Source organism: Aristolochia californica, unplaced genomic scaffold (assembly GCF_029961685.1).
Source record: "Aristolochia californica isolate CCGP_79_NKW_82.1479 unplaced genomic scaffold, dmAriCali1.0.hap1 SCAF_4, whole genome shotgun sequence".
NCBI lineage: Eukaryota > Viridiplantae > Streptophyta > Magnoliopsida > Piperales > Aristolochiaceae > Aristolochia > Aristolochia californica.
The window spans coordinates 44114458-44131453 of record NW_027182103.1 but is presented as its reverse complement, the minus strand read 5'-3'; the positions used below and the strand labels follow the sequence as shown (position 1 = coordinate 44131453).

The 16996-nt window shown below is 41.4% G+C and overlaps 3 protein-coding genes and 1 long non-coding RNA gene across 6 annotated transcripts; 2 read left to right on the top strand and 2 right to left on the bottom strand.

Moving 5' to 3' along the window:
- Positions 1-2204: 2204 nt before the first annotated feature.
- On the top strand, positions 2205-4619 carry LOC137963934 (uncharacterized). 2 transcript variants are annotated; one of them, XR_011115261.1, is made up of 3 exons: positions 2205-2373; positions 4014-4081; positions 4293-4619. It is a non-coding gene; the product is annotated as an uncharacterized lncRNA (long non-coding RNA). The 2 variants fall into 2 exon arrangements; XR_011115260.1 differs by lacking the exon at positions 2205-2373 and having other exon boundaries at positions 3999-4081.
- Positions 4620-5692: 1073 nt separating this feature from the next.
- LOC137963420 (uncharacterized) lies at positions 5693-6760 on the top strand. The gene is made up of 3 exons (XM_068810542.1): positions 5693-5775; positions 5879-6434; positions 6563-6760. Exons 1-3 carry the CDS (start codon positions 5693-5695, stop codon positions 6758-6760), a joined length of 837 nt encoding a protein of 278 aa, XP_068666643.1.
- A 1074-nt stretch (positions 6761-7834) lies between these two features.
- Positions 7835-9993, bottom strand: LOC137964014 (uncharacterized protein At4g00950-like). The gene is made up of 2 exons (XM_068811277.1): positions 9226-9993; positions 7835-8105 (listed from the first exon to the last, which is right to left on the bottom strand). Exons 1-2 carry the CDS (start codon positions 9844-9846, stop codon positions 8028-8030), a joined length of 699 nt encoding a protein of 232 aa, XP_068667378.1. The 5' UTR covers positions 9847-9993; the 3' UTR covers positions 7835-8027.
- A 2320-nt stretch (positions 9994-12313) lies between these two features.
- On the bottom strand, positions 12314-15973 carry LOC137963740 (uncharacterized). Of its 2 annotated transcripts, XM_068810921.1 has the most exons (4): positions 15578-15973; positions 14239-15495; positions 13000-14033; positions 12314-12846 (listed from the first exon to the last, which is right to left on the bottom strand). In XM_068810921.1, the coding sequence occupies exons 2-4, from the start codon at positions 15473-15475 to the stop codon at positions 12505-12507; spliced, it is 2613 nt and encodes an 870-aa protein (XP_068667022.1). In that variant the 5' UTR covers positions 15476-15495; positions 15578-15973; the 3' UTR covers positions 12314-12504. The 2 variants fall into 2 exon arrangements, with proteins under 2 accessions (XP_068667022.1, XP_068667021.1); XM_068810920.1 differs by having other exon boundaries at positions 14239-15973.
- Between the last annotated feature and the right edge of the window lie 1023 nt (positions 15974-16996).

The following is a 16996-nucleotide window of genomic DNA, read 5'->3' as shown; positions in this document are numbered from 1 at the left end:
GAGGGAGTCACGGAGACGAGAGAGGGGGTGCGAGAGAGAGGGCGAGGCCGAGAGAAGACCAAGAGTTGAGGCCGGAGACGAGAGGGAACTGAGATGGTGGTCGAGATCAACGTCAGGGGCGCAGGGAGACGAGAGAGGGAAGGGAGCGCGGGAGAGAGGAAGAAAAAAGAAAAATGACGATGCGCGATGGGGGGGTGCGAGGAGAGAGAGGGAAAAATACGAGCGTCGGCCGTCCTTCAATTCGAAGAAGATCAAAAAGGGTTTTCTTCCACATGATTGAAATTAAACCATGGAGATGAAGGACCCTTCATCCCCTGCATCGAGATGAAGCTTCATCTGCGCTCCACTAACGACTTCAAGTGTTGAAGGGCATTATGTGGTTGAAGATCATCTCGTCCTTTAACCATGTTGACTCTACAACTCCAAATTATACAATACTAGGGTTGTGTTGGTCCCTCCACCTAGGGGTGGCTTAGAATTGAGCCGGCTGGCAAGTGGCTCGGTTTGATTCGGTATACCCGAATCTCGAGTGAAGTTCGAGATCTGGGATTGACTCATTTAAATTAACGAGCCAAGCTTGATCGAATCAAGGTTCGGATCAAAAAGCTCATGAGTCAGCTTATTAATTTAACGAGCTGCGCGGGATTCAGGGGAGTCAGGACCGGAGCGCCGAGCAGAGCGAGGGGGGAAAAATTCTTCCTCCCCTCATCACCTCTGAGCCCCTCCGGTCGTTGCTGTGGCCGCCTCTGTTGCCGTCGACAATTGCCTCGTCGACCGCCTTTGCCTTTCCGTCGTCGTTGATTCTGTGGCCGCCACTCAATTTCTTCTCCCTCGTCTACCTTCGCATTTGTTTCCGTTGCCACCGCCTCCGTCGTAGTCGTTATCCCCGATGATCGCCGGCGCCGCTGAAAGCTTTTCCCTCGGCGTCGCTCCACGTCTCGACGGAAAACCAAAACCAGCAAGGGGAGACATAATTCCCCGCCCCCTTGCGCGCGCAAAGATGATTTCGCATGTGAGAGATCATAAAGTGAAAAAAAAATCTTAAACTTTCTTCCTCATGGCTCCTGAAAAAATTGAAAATACCTTTTTGTAGAAATAAGTCTTTAGGGACTATTAGTATTTCATATTTTTTAAAATATTTTTCTAATTGAAAATTTTTATTAAAAAAATCATATAATTTTCTAAGTAAGATTTTCCTACCAATATGAGCTAGAAAACCATATAGAAAATTTTTGAATAAGTATTTGACAGTTGATGTTGTAATACTTTTAGCATGAGGCAATTTTCATAGCAATTTTGTGTTTGGAATTTTATTTGATAAAAATTTATCGATAAATATAGTAATATATTAGATTGATTATTAATTTTTATTTATTTCCCTAAAATAGGCAAAAAGAGGTCCATTTAACTTTCCTAAGAAAATTTTAAAATATTTCTTGTAATTTTCTAATAAGTCACTAATAGTAATAGGATATTATTTAAAGGGTTTTTTTGGAAATATGTATCATAGGAAAAATATTTCTATTTTTTCCTAGAATATAAATTTTCAACTAGGGGCACTAAAGAGGCCATAGTAAATTTATGGCCAGATTAAAAAATTAAAAAATAAGCTAGATAACATTTGGAGTAAAAAAGTATTAATATTGGTGCGTTCTAATCCATTATTGAAATTCAATCCTGAAACTCCCCTATCATTCTTTTTTTAAAATGTATGCATAATTTTATATATAATTTATTTAACATATATTTTATATAGAGTATTAAATATATGTTAAACTCGAACTCAACTAGAGATCGAGCTCGAACTCGGTTAAAATTATTAAGCTCAAATTCGATTATAATTTTAGGTTTGAGGTTAGGGTCAGCCGAGCTCGAGTTCAAAATATTTAAATCAAGCTTGGCTCGAACTTGGTTAAAATTATTAGGCTCGAGCCTAAGCTTGGAACGAGTTCAAGTTCGAAATATTTATTCAAGCTCGGCTCGGCTCGATGCCACCCCTGGGCTCCACCCCCAAAATGGGAAGATATTTTAGGTAGACTCAAAAAGCATTATATTTAACCAGCCATTAACCGATTGATCACAGTTCATGTCCGCGCCAAACCCAGCCATAGTAGGCCCATAGGCCCAGACCCCAGGCTTGCGTGCACATTTGTGCACGTTAACAAGAGAAAAGAAATTGGCGATTTATAGCCATTGAAGTATCCTCGAGGGCTGAACGAAGAGGAGCACATAAAGCAGCTGCGGAGGTCCACGAAGAGAGGAACCAAATCGCAAAGTAAAGAGCCAAAGGAGACATGGGGGTGATGGACAAGCTCAGGGTCTTAGTTGTCCAAGAACCCGTCGTTGCTGCATCGTGCCTAATCGCCGGAGTTGGTACTGCTCTAAAACACTCAACCTCATTTATTTGATTTCTCCATCTCAAAATCTTTACCCATTTAATCTGGGTGTTTGCCCACCTGGATATTCCTCTCTTTTTTTCTCCCCCTTCCTCTGCATTTCTTTGTTTCAACTGTGGGAAATTTCTGCCTGTATCGAACTTGGGACTCTTAGATGACTGGCTGGTGTTTGTGTAAGAAATTGGGTAAACATTAGAAGAACTAGTAAAAATTGTTTGCGTTAGTATTAGGAGAAATTTTATTTGCTGAAGGCGTTTGCTTTATTTTCTCTTGATCGAGTGCGGTGGATTCTTTCTTTCGGAAGTACTATTGTGTTTTTTCGTTTGATGGTAATGAATTTTACACTCTTTGTTCTTTAGATTTTACTGGGAGAATAATTACTTGCGTCTGTGCAATGAGATTGGCCTGGTGGTATTAGGCATCTATGATTCAAAATGACAAGTGTTGACCGAACTCGTGTTTATATTGAAACTTGGGAAGTGGTGCAGTTGCAAATTGGCTGTAAGATCCCTTCAATGGAAAATATGGAAGCATTGAACCAATGAAACAGAGATTGAATTTAAATATATGTTAAATGAGGAACAGGATATAGGGTGAGGGCTGGAGAAGGGACTGGCCAATCTCCTATTGCAATATACCTAAGACTGCCAGTTGGCTTTTGGAGGGCATTCCATTCACAGTTATCTTACTCTGAACAGAATGAATTTCAGACAGATGGAGCATGTTAACAAAAGAGTTGCATTACAAAGAACTGTTGATGCTTTTGGCATTGATGTCTTTTCACCAAGCCTTTTAAAGCGTATGCTCCTTGAAATGAAGTGGAAATATTAGGGTTCAATTTCTAACTTGTTCTCCTGGTCATTGATCCTGTTTTTACCAACTTTTTCTGTTAAATAAATTTGTTTACTTGATCGGTATATGCAGAGAAAGGGGTTTACTGTCAAAATACAACTTTAATTGAAAGCATTCTGTTATGTGGCTATCGTTAAAAATGCCAACAAACAAATTAGTGACTACTTGATGGTGTTTTTTTCATTTTGTGAATTAGTATATTAAAATTTAGAAGTCAACAATCATGCAGATAATGCTCCTCGAAATTTTATCTAAATGGTCAATAGATAAAGAAAAACAAGGGGAATACACACTTTGGATATGGTGGTTCTTGTACTGTTAGGCATTGAATTGGTAGAATTTTTTTATAACACTTATTTGTTTTAGTTTTCTTCTAATATGCCAGGCTTGTGGCTTTGTTAACTTGTGTCTAGTGTTTCTGTCGATTTTTTCCCAATGATGCTGATTTGCTCTTGATATAATTGACGCTTATGATTTTGACTTGACAATGGACTAAACATTTTATTGCTTGATGATTTCATTCTCCCTTTTCAAATGTTATCAGTTTAGTAGTTATGCTTTTCAGTCTAACTGTATTGTTAGCATGACCATATCAGAAAGTTTGAAATGGCACGAATTATACTACTTGACACCAATATTGATTTAAGAGAGACCATAAAGCTGTCTAAGCATTAGGTTTAATCTTCACTGAGTTTTCTGAATATACATGAAAATCTGTCCGACTATATTTTTTTCATTTGTATTTGTCATGCCTGTTCCTTCCAGCTGTTGTCAGACCTATACTGGATTCCATGGAATCGTCCAAGCAAGTTCCACCACCTGTCTTAAGTGATGTAACTTACACTTACTCATGCTCTCTGCATATCCTTTCTTTAGACCTCTTTTTTTCTACTGGTCCTGGTCCATTGATATTTGCATCCTAAACATATTAAGTTGTGTCACAATGATTATATTCTTTTATGAAAAGTAAGATTTTAAAGCTCATTAAAGCGTTAAATTCAATTTTACTAATCTCTTACGTTTATTTTTTGTTTTTATTTGCAGGTAGTTGCAGGTATGAAAGGTAATATGCCTTGATGAAGTTTGAAAGCAGTGGACACCATGAGTTTTCTCTTCAATTGTTTACTGGAAGGATACAAAACATCCTTAATATGGGGAATGTCCTTAGGTTAGGGTACCTAGCTGGGTAGCTTCCTGGGTGATGAGGTGATTAAAGAACCAACAGCTGCTTAACTTCAGAATGGATCCTGGCAAGAGCCTTGTTCACTATCATTGCCCTCTTAGCGGAATAAAGCATGTTGTTTTTTGCTTCTGTGCAATTCTAAATGCTAATGCAATCTTCAATTTAATTTCAGAGATTGAATTTGGTGAGCTTTGTTGTCTCTAAAGGTTGTGTGCATCGTATTTTCTGTGCAACTGTAGAACTCCAACACTTGAGCCCCCACGTTAATAGGGGCAGTTTCCTGCTAAGGTTCTTCTTTCTCATGCTTTAAAATGCATAAACAGTGTTAAATAAAGATAGAAGAAACCTGCGAGTTCGTTTTACTGACTTCATTAGAAGCCATTTTATGTTTACTTATGACGGTTCCTGGGCTCTGGGAGAACTGAATGGACGGTCTGAAATATGCTCGTAACGTCAGAAAAAAAAAAGGAAAGAAACTCAGAGAATGGAAAGGCGTTGAGACGAGAACACAGGGGAGGTTGGGTCGTGCGTGCATTAACTGACTCGTACATAATTATCAACTTAATTCATGGAGCCCGTGGCCGCCGATCGATGGGATCGCCAATTAAACGCTCGCGTCTTCTCGATAATTACCAAACCCTAGCTTCCTAATTCGTAATTAAGACTCCATGTGTGATACACCCCTCCGGTCACTGCTTTATCTCTGCCATCTTCTCCAAAGACTTTCGTCTCATTAGAAATCCGCTTTACGAAACGAAACAGGGAGGAGTCACGACTCTATTCCCACTGCATCGAACATCGGATCTTACCGTGAGCATTTAAATGAAATTGTATTACCAATATAATTCTTTAGTAGTGGGTGGGTCTCACCGCCGACTGTGATAAGAGCCGCTTCTCTCTGACTCTCACGTCTAACGAATTTCCAATTGTGGATATTCCGCATACATGCACGAGTGACGACTTTCATCATGCAGATCACAATGGAATGGCCATCTTCATAAGAAGGGATTCATGAAGCTGGGAATTAAATCTGTGAAATGGGATATAACATTCTCGTTGATTGGGTCATCATTAAGCAGTAAATGGATCTTAATTACGATTTCTCGATAAATAAAATCACACTCTGTAACCTCCTCTGGTCGTGCATCCTCTCTAATCCCCTGCATTCAAGTTCTTCCCCCGATCAATTTCTCTCTTTATAAACACAGGGAATCAGGAACACATCTCGTTCCTTGCAGCTGTTCGCCTTCTGTTTTCCTGAATGGGTTCTAGCTTCCCAAGTGAGGTCAAGATGGAGAGCTCGCTCTCTGTTGGCTGTTTTTGCTATGAGACAGCAGTCATCAGGTAAGAGAGTAGATTTACAGAGAAGTGTCATGTCTTGTACTGGTCTGATTCTACTCTTTTATTTATCTGAGTTTTAATGACTACAACTCAAACCTTCTTGCAGCGGTAAATTACCAGAGCCTCCACTGGTTCACGCTGATAATTTCTCTTATTTCGACCAGTTTATCGACTTCCCTCTGATAAACGCATTTAATTATTGGTGGGACGATATGGATTTGATGGAAAGCTTGATTCTACCACCGGGAAAAGTGGAATATGACTTTGGCCCTCTAAACGTTGATTTTACTTTGTGGGATGAGGACTTCCCATCTAGCAAAGAAAATGCTTTAGTTGGTGCGGCTTCTTTGAGTGTTTCAACACATCATTTCGATGGAAATGAGAGTGAGAGAGGGAGGAGTCATTTCGGAGAAACTGTTCCTGTTCCTGTTCCTGTAGCAGAAAGCAGTAGACTAGTGGATAAACCTCCGGAAGGAAAGTGTAGATCGCATTCATTGGATTTCGAGGAGATCTCCAAGTACTTCTACGTGCCCATTACACAAGCAGCGAAAGAGTTGAAAGTAGGACTAACCGTTCTAAAGAAGAGATGCAGAGATCTGGGAATCTCAAGATGGCCTCACAGGAAAATGAAGAGCTTAAACTCCCTCATTCATAACGTTCAGGTAAGCTGAGACGGTGTTCGGTAACGATACGTCGGGTTTTCTACAAGAGAACGAACCCTCTCTCTCTCTCTCACATACACACACGCACACATACATTCACATTCATCTGCATGTTTTTTATTTATCAGGAGCTGAAGAGAAGCAGCGGTGCTTTGGGGGAGATCAGGCAACGAGTTGAGGAAATAGAGAGACTCGAAGAGCACATGAAGTTGATGGAGAAAAGGCCAGAGTTGCAACTGACGGAGGAGACAAAGAAACTGAGACAGGCCTGCTTCAAAGCAAACTACAAGAAGAGAAGACTCGTAGCTATAGCCGCTTGCCCCTAGCTAAATTTATTATCATCCATATTCTCAAGAAAAAGAACGAAAATTGAATACGAGAATCCGTGTTTCTCTTTGTTGCGGAGTTTTTGGGACCGTATACAACCTCAGTAGAAGAACATAACGAGGGATCCCGTAAATTGACAAAATTATGTACTGGCACATTTGGTTCTGTACTTTGAGGCATCTCGTGGGAACACCGGTTTCAGGGTTTGCAAATATCCCTAGCACAGACTCTAAGTGCGATGGTGGCTGCCACATCGAGGCACTTAATCCCACAGCCCGGATAAGGGAGGCAAGAGACAGTGGGGGAGACGGAGACGGAGAGGGCAAACCGCACTACTCTCTCTCTTTTATTTTTGATTAATTTTAGTTTGACGACTGACTTTTTTTGTTTTCCGGTTTTTCATTATCATGGAGAAGAAGGAAGCGGGATAGGGTGCACAAGCTTCCCTCCCTTCCTAACAGCAGAAAGGTGAGGGGTTGAGGGGGAGAGAGAGGACCAACCCTCCTCTCCTGCCTCTCTCTTCCTTTGGTTTTTTTAAAGTTATATATTATCACCGAGAAGGGGGAGAAACGGAGGAAGCGCAACCAGTTACGAAAGATACGAAGGGACGTGGGGAGGGTGGAGGGGCCTCCCTCCTCTCCATTCCTGGCTGGCGGAAGGGGAGCAACGAGGGGCTTCTCATGCTAGTGAAAATGAAAAAAAAAATGAAATTTTTTATATTAAACAAAGTACTGTTTTGTGTTAATTTTGACGACTGTGTAGAAGTTGGAAATTTATAAGAGTATTTTCAGTCTATTTGTACTTTTTATTGAGGAGGGAGGCTTAACCCGTTTTTTGTCATTTTAGAGTTTTTACCCCATGAAAAGATTAAGTCTGCTTGAATCCCATTCGACAACGCGAGATAGGGTGATAAACAAGTAGCTTTCTAATCTAAAAGTAAAAAAGAAACTGCACACTATCACATGTTTCCCTACTTTGCTTCTCTGGACATTCGAAAAAGATGATTCTTTAGTAAAATTATGTGAATTACAATGCACTTAGTGCAGTTCATCGACCCGTCTATATGGAGTTAATCGCCTAGGCTACACTAATAATCTCATTTACACGTCAAAGTTAAGTTTCAGTGCAGCAGCAATGGTCTGTTTGACCTTGAAAGCAGATGATAGCATAACCAGTGACTGATGCAGGCTGTGACTGCCGAGAATTTTGGATGAAAGGAAGAAGCAGACGATGAAAGCCCATCGTTTGTAGTCCATCTTCAATTCCTCACCGACGCCCGTCCTTGAGTGCATTTTTCCCAAACCTCCACGGGACCACCTGCTTAATGCCTCCAGAGATGGTGTCCTGCATCGCGTTACGTTAAGAGTCACATATCAGTGATCACTTCACCCACTGAAAAAACACTTCAGAGCTGAATACAGAGCAACGAACGGCAACGACGAAGTGGCAGAGCCTTGTTCGAAGATGCTGTAACAAATCGTTACATGCTCTTTGTAGTCTATGTCTGGTCTGGGAAGCAAACAGGTAATCGGAATAACATTGGGTGTCACGTTTTTCCTAAATGTTTGCCGATTTACCCTCTCATATCGAGAAGGAAGAGGGTGGCATTAACTTCACTAATTTTCATCGGTAAAACCTCTTAACTTTCCTGTTCATGATATTAAAATATGCATCCAGCGGAAGATCTGAAAGAAAGAAGTATTGTCCAGAGGATTGAGTACTTAATGAGGCAGAGGAATTGAGGAAAGGTATCAGAAAGTTCGGGATGAGCTGAACTTGACAGCATGACGGAGAAATGTAATAAATCTCCAAAATAAACAGGCGAGTTGGGGTGAGAATGAGTGGAGAAAGGAAGAAAAGAGCAGGGATAATAGAAAGTAGAAAGAAGAAGAGGGGCAGCTGAACGTCAGCTCGTCAATCGTCCCTCCCCTGTCTAATAAAAAAGTCCACATGGGTCTTGACTTATCCGAAGAGAACAGGCTGGTAAGATTAGCAGAAATTAATATAGGCCTGTATAAAGATTTAAGGCACCCTTTAAACGAGAAAAAAAGAAGGGAAAAGCTGAACAAATCCTCCTTCCTTTTACATTCTAAGCAACAAACCATATCACGAGCAGGAATTTTCTTACACGAGATTGCAATATAGTAAAATTCGAATATCAATATAAGGGATAGAGATAAAGATAAGAATCGACATATAAGAGATTTATCATCTAGCAGTCTTTGAGTTTGAGTCTATTTGGTAGTTGCAGAAAAAAATTCTGATACAGAACGGAAATCATTTGAGCAGCCTTTGAAAACGTTAAATCTTTGTAAGGATTAAGCTGAAAAGCACCTTCCATAGCCCGAATTGAAAGTTTTAAGATTACTACTTTATATTGTTAAAGAATGAAGGCAGAGAAGCGAGTGATAGTCGAAGAGTGTAACGAAAAAGAAACGAGCCAGAGACCGGCCGAATAACGTACCCAGAAATGACTTGTGGAGTTAGAGATGTTCAGAAAGCTTCCGCTCCTTCGAAACCTTGTAATTTTCACCCCAGTAAACGTGTCGTCTGGGTCATCGACCAGACTAACAGAGGCTGAATAAGGAAGCACTGACGAAGAAGTTCTTCCGCCATTTTCGACGCCCGTCTGGCCTTTGACCTTACGAGTTCTCTTTCCCCAAAAACTCAGCATTCTATCCTTCACCTTATCCTTTTCCTTCCTATGAAACTGGAAGAAGCTGGAACCGGGTCCTTTCTCCGAAGTGTAATCCTTGACGGAACGCTGAGAGGTGCAGGAAGCCGAGCGGGCGATGTAAGGACCATCAAGGACGGTCGTCGGGGAGGTTACAAGATTTGCCTCGCTCTGAAGCCTGGGCGGGAGGCCCAAGTTACGACCGCGGCCCCCGCCGGAAAAGAGGTTGTCGCCTGTGGCGGAGAAGCTTCTGGGCTTGCCAGGGACTTCTTCCCAGAGGAAGGGGACGGTCGCTGGTGGGCGGAGGGGCGGAGTCAGCATGCCGGCCTGCTCGGGGGACTGATTGGGCAGTGTGTAGAAGGAGAGCTTGAGCGTGGAGTTTGATGGGTTTGGATGTGGTTCGGTTCCCATGGTGAACTTTCTCTGTCCGCGTGTGTCTCCCTCTCCGAGCAAAAAAAACCAGGCGAAGATTAATTAAATTTCGAAGGGGATAGAATGAAAGAAATCTCAGAACGCTCCTCTCGCCTCTTATTCACGAGAAGAAAGCCGGCCTTCTCTGATTCTTCAGTTATATTTAGTATGACTTTCACCACCACTCAGGGAGCTTCTCCCGTTCACGGTTTCAATACCCCATAACACCCTTCTCATACCTCACAAACTAAAAACAGTTCTTTCCGAAATAAAACTGCAAATCCGGAATTTGGGTTTTATCACAATTGGAATGAATCAAACTGGGTTTCAAGAATTCAAACCGCAAAAGCAGTGAGCCAGTGGACTGATCGTTATTGATGCGATCGCCTTAAGCCGGAAGCTGGGCGGACCTACTCATCTCTGTTTGTTCTATATGCTGCATTTCGGATTGGATTGTTTTATTAAAAGGATTTTTGTTTTGGACATTGGAAAAGCTAATTTGGTGAAGGATTGTGTCTTTTGTGCGTCAGGAATGTTTTTTTTGTTGACATTGGATGCTAGCGATCATTTCTCTCGTTTTTTCAAGGTTACTTCGGGATCCAAGGCCATGACGTCCATCAAAGACAAGACCATTTCCAACCTCATTACTTTATTTATTGATTAGAGATTATAATCCCTCTTTACCTTATTTATTTCCAACCCCATTAACTCGAACTAACAATGGCAGAATCCAGACATCTTCTTCGTCACTTCTGATCGATACGAACAGCCAGCCAGCAAGGCAACGAAGAATCCTAAAAAAAAATGGGTCTGGGTAATTTCCTCGTTGATGAAATCCGTTCCGTTCGCTGAGGAGTGTGGAATATATTAAACTCAGGCACCCGGAATTACCTTCCGTGCTAGCCTTTCGGAGCCTCTGGTCATTGAGGGAAAAATGAAAGTGGGACTGCGACGTTAGAAATGAAGTCGCTGCTTTCTGACGACTCTTCTCTTGAAATGGGCCGTGACGCTGTATCGATCTTACTTTTTCATCTTTCCACCCGTATGATCGCCGGCGAATTTGACTAAATCATTCAGCACCCCGTCGTGCTTTAAAAGCTGCAACTCTCCCTCAATTTCCGTATCACACTTAGAATAATCTTTTTCACGTTTTCAGCTTTCGAATTCGTCACATCAGAAACACTTTTGCGTCCACGAAGAACTTGACTACAAACAGTAACAATCCTTTCCAGAAGGCCGGAGCGGGCTACAGCCATTGCTGCGGGCAAAACTTTTGTTTTCTGGAGAAATCGCTCAAAATAGTTTCGATAATAGCTCAATCGTTTTTTTTTTGTTTTTTTATTTTTGGTCGTTCAAAATGGCAATTGCATTTCGCAGCTTCAGAACCTGCAAGACCAAAGGATCCTATTCATTTCTGATCTGCTTGTGGAGCCCTTTGTCTTCTTCCACCTGAAAGGTGGTTACAATTGGTCTAGTTGGAGTTTAGTTTCTGCGGCTCGGTTCATTATGTGCGTTCTTGTTTTGTCAATTTTGGGGAAAGTTTCTGCCGGCAGGTGCTAAACCACCCATGTCGATGTTGGAAAGGAATTTCTCGGGACGATACTGCAAATTGCAGGCAGCAAGTTTTCCAGGACAGTGACTGCAATGCCATTCTTTTCTAGAGGGGACACCATTCTTGTCCAAAATCAGTTTTCTGCGATCTTGCCCAGATACAGATAAGGTTTTTTTCCTATGTAAAACTATTCCCGTTAAAAAACCAAATCCTCATCTTTAGTCATGAACAATGATGTTTTCTGGACGGCTGTAAATAGAACGGATTCGGTTCAGATATTGAAATTTCGAATCTGATCTGTTCGTAAATATTCGGATATTCAAAATACTATATTTTCTGAAGTTAAAATTTCGAAACTGTTTTCCTCGGTAATTTTCGAATTAGGATAATATCCAGATCTGAATCGCAAAATGAAAACGGGACAAACAAAACAAGAAAAAACCTTAAGAAAGATGATCCAGAGAAGAAGAGATGCAAAGAAAAAATGGCAGAGGGTCATGGGAGAAAAAAGAGAGATATGACTTAGAGAAGAAGAGAGGTAGAGAAAGTAGCTCGAGGGTCGACTGAAAGAAGAAGAGAAAGCAACTGGAGGGGTTGAGAATGAGGAAACGGAATAAGAAAAGAAGAAATACAAAGAGAGCGGCTAATGAGGGGCCGGAAGGCTGAGAGTGAGGGGTTGAAACAGAGAAAAAAGAATGGTGGAAGGAGAGAAGAAGAAAGATGGAGAAAGAGGGGATTTGACAGAGAGATGTTGAGACTTGAGAGAGCTAGACCAGAGAGAGAGGAGAGCAAGAAGGAAAGTTACCAGATGTCCAAAGTTGCAGAACCAAAATCACACAGAGCAGAATAAAAAACAAAAAAAAAAAAAAAAACTTAAAACTCGACGTCAGTGAATTCTTGGCTCAGCCTTTGTACATCAGCAAGAGCCTACATAAGAATAACCACAAGATGGAAAACAACTTGTTGATTCTATTGCACAGAAAGCCGTAGGGAGTAACCCTTCTTTACATAATCAAAAGTGTAAAATTGCTGAAACGCTTATTTAATTCTAATCATACATGTAAAATTATCTGTCTGTATCTCACCTTCTCAAATTGAAGGCCAAACTAGATTCTGAGGTGGAGAATTCCTTCACAAGCCAATGTTCCTTCAAGGTCTCCAATAATCCGAGAAATTCGTATTTCCAACCCTCTCTGTACTTCTCTGAAGAGTGTTCTTACATTCTCTGCAAACTGCCTGATGTCAAAGCCTTCACATTTCTCAATCCCTTCCAAACCACCGCTGAAGTTACTTGAAATCCTGGACTGAATCTCCGTTAGTTTCTGCCCTGTTGCAACCATGTATCTCTGAAGCTGGAACGTTTCTTCTAGGAAGTTTTCCAGTGTTTCAGTGCCTTTCTTTGCTCGGACAAGATTTGAATCCGAGCTACCATCATGCCGCCCATTCTCCTGCTCAAGGAAAAGACCAATAATACCAGAGATGAGATTTTCTGGAAATTAAACATGCTGTTCTATTACTCGAGTAGAAAACAAATCTAGTAGCATTTTGTTATATGATACCTTCAAAATATTATGACCAGAATGGCAGTTACAGAGGCTTACCAGTCTCTTGCACAAATCGTTGGTCTTTTCTTCAAGGTTTTGATACCTTTTCACCTGTTTATTGAGCAAAGAGATCATTAAGAGTACACCTTTCACCTGCTGCCCCTGCTCCTCAGTCTTCCCAATTTCACAACTTCCAGGTTCATAACCTGACTCTTCGTTACTTACTGGCTTCGTGACAGGAGGTGTTCCAGTCAGCCTCTCGAGCAAAAGAAGTTGCTGTTTTAGTCTTTTAATCTTATAAGAAACCCCAAGAGCTTGAAGATCCATCTTCCATAATGTCTCCTTCTTTATGCAATGGCTATCTGAGGTTAACTTGTTATCAGCTTTTGTTTCGTGTCCAGAACAGTTTGGCGAATTCGCCACTTGGTCATGACTAAGGTCCATAACAACTTCTTTCTCTTCTTCAGATCCTTGCATGGTCAAGCTCAACTTCGCTGATTTATACTCACCTTTCTCTTCTTTTTTTTCCAGTCCTTCTGTGCTAGGGCCTTCAAATTCACTACTTGACAATGCGAGAGTAGTTATTTGACCCTTCCAATCATCTGCCTGGACCACCAAGTCTGTTTGTTGATTTTCAAGACAGAGAGTACCCAGTTCGTCTGGACCATTCTCCTTGAGTTTTTTCTTTATAATCTTCACTTCTGACCATAAGGCCATGGGATCCACTGATTGGAACCTCGCGTTATAGCTTGCGTTGTCTTTCCTAGACCCATGGGAAGATAATGTCCATTTCTCTTTCAAGGTTTTCAGTTCCTTCTCCTTGTCCAGTAAAAGAGCTTCTAGTTTCATGTTTTCTTCCCTGAATTGAGTTACACTCTCTTCAAGCACTTCAATGTGAGACTGAAGCCGCTTTGATTCTAGCTCCAAGCTCAGCAAACGCCATCTGAAAACTTCTAACTTCTCGTCTTTGAGTCTCATTTGTTCCGCGAATGCATCTATTTCCGAGCAATGCCTCTGCTCAATTATAGAAGTATACTTCTGCGTTTCCATGCGTATCCAGTCATCCAACTGCTTCACCTCTGTGGATATAGCTATGGAGCAACGACAGAAAAGAGAAGAAGCCAACAAGAACAGAGAATTCAGAGAGAAAAACCAAAGAAGTAAAACGGCAGCGTTTGATATAATTATCACTTTATTTCAACAAGAACGGAAAACCAGAGTTGATCTTTCCTATGAATATGCAAATTTTACTAGCCAAGTATTAAAGCAAAAGAAAATTTCAGAGTTGGACCTTACCAAGTTCTCCATTTGCATCCGCATATTTCACACAATATTCTATTAGTGTTTCATCCATTTCCTTCGGACTGACGGACTCGATTTCGTTCTTCTGATCAGCTTCCAAGTACTCAAGAAGAAGTGCTCTAGGGTTTACACCATTTCGGTTCTGCGAGCACCCAACATCAATAGAATCGAATTCCTTCTTTGCTGCTACTAATCTCTCTGATCTGTTGTCGCTTCTATTCACCGATTTACCTCTCAAATGGTTTTCATTTCTCACTTCACAGCGAGCTCTCCATCTTTCTGACTCGAGCTCCGCTTGCTTTCTCCTTGTCTTACAAATTTTTATTTCTTTCAACAAAATTTGCTTCTCGGAAGTATCCAACTTGGACTTTCTAAGCATCGCCGATAAGATTTTGTCCTTCTGCTCTGCATCCTTCTGCAATTTACCAATCTCCACTGACAGTTTTTCAACCATCGTTGCTGCTGCTTCTTTCTGCTCGAAGACCGAATCGAGTTCCTGCCTTGTGGCTTCAACCTCTCGAACGGCCCGACCCATTTCGGCTTCCAGCTGGCGTTGGTTAGAGACGAGCTCAATGAAAGCAGTCTTGTGCTTCCAAATCTCAGCGGAGTGTTCTTGAGCTTCTTTCTTCACGGTTTCTCTCAATTCTTCCACTACCTCTTCAGCAATTTGTAGCTTCTCTTCTAATTCCTTTCTCCTCTTCTTTTCTTCCTCGCAGGCCTTTTCTCTTGATAGTATCGCCTCCTCCATCTCTTCAATTTTTTCATTTAAATTGGACACAGTTTGTTTGTTCCTGTTATCAAAATTGCGGAGTGCATTCATAAGAGCCTGAATTTGTAGCCGAAGCCTCTTTCTTTCACAAATCCAGCTTTGTTCCTGTGAGGCAAAAATGGCAACGACTTTCTCATTAGCTCTTCCATCTTCGGTTCTCCTTAGTCTCAGTTCTGCAATTTCCGTTTCCGCTTTCTTGAGCCGGTTCAATAGCTTGATTTTTTCTTCCTCGGCTTCTCCTCTCTGAGCTTTCCACACGAGCAAACCCAGAAGGTGGGCACTCCCTTGAAGCATTTTGTCTGTAATAACCGACCATTTCCCATCAACCAAATCCGTTCTTTTCTCTTCTAAGAGTTGAAGGGCCATGAATGCACACGAAACCCCAAAATAAATCGGATAAGCGTTAACATCTTTCTCTACTGTAAGGGGCACACGAGAAGCAGAGACCACCTTTGCATCCATCAGTCGGCAATACCTTTGCGCTTCAGAATTATTAAAGAGAAATTAGCCTAAACTAACAGAAAACAGGAACTGAGACAACATAACTGATTGCAGCAAACTCACATCGACTGTTCTGCGTCTATTCAAATCAAACGAACAGCAACAAACGCCTTATATCGCAACAGAACAAGCATGATAACAACCGTCTCCAGGAAAGATGGCTAATTTTGGAGGATTCGAAGACCGCACACAGAACGGAAAACGCCTTACCGGCGTAAGTAACGCTTTCTCTGCAACAAGCTCTGCACGTTAGCCGCTTTTCATGAGTAAATCATGGCAGGAGAACGCTACAATCATGTCTTCATTGTGTGGCGACTGCTAGCTCCCTGGACGATTAAGTGTGGCAAACTCTTACAAAGTACAGATACCCGGCAGGAAATCATGGGTTTGCTAACTGTTCCTCGTTTGCAGAGAGGAAGAGAGCTACTTAGCTGCCATAAATTCACAGCTGACCTGGTGAGTGAGAATGAAAAACCAGAGGCATTCAGCCACAAGCAAACAGTTCTTTCACTATCAAGTGTCCGAAAGGACATCTCACCCGCTTCTCACTAGACTAATAGACTAGGTAACCTGCGACAGCTCATTTTAACTGAAGCCCTCCTTGTTTCTGAAAAGACTCCTGAACATCCATCAAAAAGGGCCATTGACTAATCAAGAAATTTTCTTCTTCTAAAAGATAAAAATCCCTTACAGTAGCACTAAATTACTCCAGCCAAACTCGACTGCCGTAACAACATACTCGACAGAGAGGAAGAACAAAGGAAAGGATTCAGTAGCCAGAAAAGCATATAGTTATTAGCTTGAGAAAGCTTATCATTCGATTATAATTAAATGGTCTCTACCACTGGAAAGTGTAAAGTTCCCCCACAGCTCCCACCTTTTTCAGTTCCCATTTCTCTGAATAATGAAAGCGAGTCAGAGCCATCTTTCCTCATGATAGGACCACGCCGGGACCAGGTTTCCATGAGCCTGTCTGTCGCTCCACCTTTCTTCCTCCTCGGCCTCTTAATCTGTAACCTGTAAAGAAGAAGATTGTTGGAGAAAGTCGCTGCGTCCTTCTACTAAACTACTTCCAATGCCTCAAACACGTCACTATCTTTTTATAATGCATCGCTTTTTCAAACTCAGACCTTGATGGCCGGATCCAATTGAAGCTGGAATGTTAGCTTTTGTTTAAAGCAACCGATTCTTTTTCATTGGAAAGATAAGACCCACATGAAAGATGTTTTTTTGACGTATGTTCCGACTTTGTGTAGCCTAAAGCAGCCAATGATCTAACTTGAGTAATGATTAGAAACAACTTCTTGTCTCTAAATCATACCTTTAGATTTTATTAAGACTTCAAAGTGCGACGATACAATGCTGCTGTTAGTGAGTAGCATGTCTGAACTTCAGGTAACAGAATTTTTGAGTAAGAAATTCTCGAGCTTCTGTTTGCAGTGATGAACTCCCATCGGTCAGATGCATCTTTTGATAGCTAGA

Bases quoted from the DNA above. Each gene is read 5' to 3' on its own strand.
- LOC137964014 (XM_068811277.1), bottom strand. From the start codon at position 9,846: ATGGGAACCGAACCACATCCAAACCCATCAAACTCCACGCTCAAGCTC. The intron at 8,106-9,225 runs GTACGTTATTCG...AACGCGATGCAG, and splicing joins ACTCCACAAGTCATTTCTGG to GACACCATCTCTGGAGGCAT.
- LOC137963740 (XM_068810920.1), bottom strand. From the start codon at position 15,475: ATGGATGCAAAGGTGGTCTCTGCTTCTCGTGTGCCCCTTACAGTAGAG. The intron at 14,034-14,238 runs GTAAGGTCCAAC...GTTGCTCCATAG, and splicing joins GGATGCAAATGGAGAACTTG to CTATATCCACAGAGGTGAAG. The intron at 12,847-12,999 runs GTAAGCCTCTGT...TTCCTTGAGCAG, and splicing joins ACGATTTGTGCAAGAGACTG to GAGAATGGGCGGCATGATGG.
- LOC137963420 (XM_068810542.1), top strand. From the start codon at position 5,693: ATGGGTTCTAGCTTCCCAAGTGAGGTCAAGATGGAGAGCTCGCTCTCT. The intron at 5,776-5,878 runs GTAAGAGAGTAG...ACCTTCTTGCAG, and splicing joins TATGAGACAGCAGTCATCAG to CGGTAAATTACCAGAGCCTC. The intron at 6,435-6,562 runs GTAAGCTGAGAC...TTTATTTATCAG, and splicing joins CCCTCATTCATAACGTTCAG to GAGCTGAAGAGAAGCAGCGG.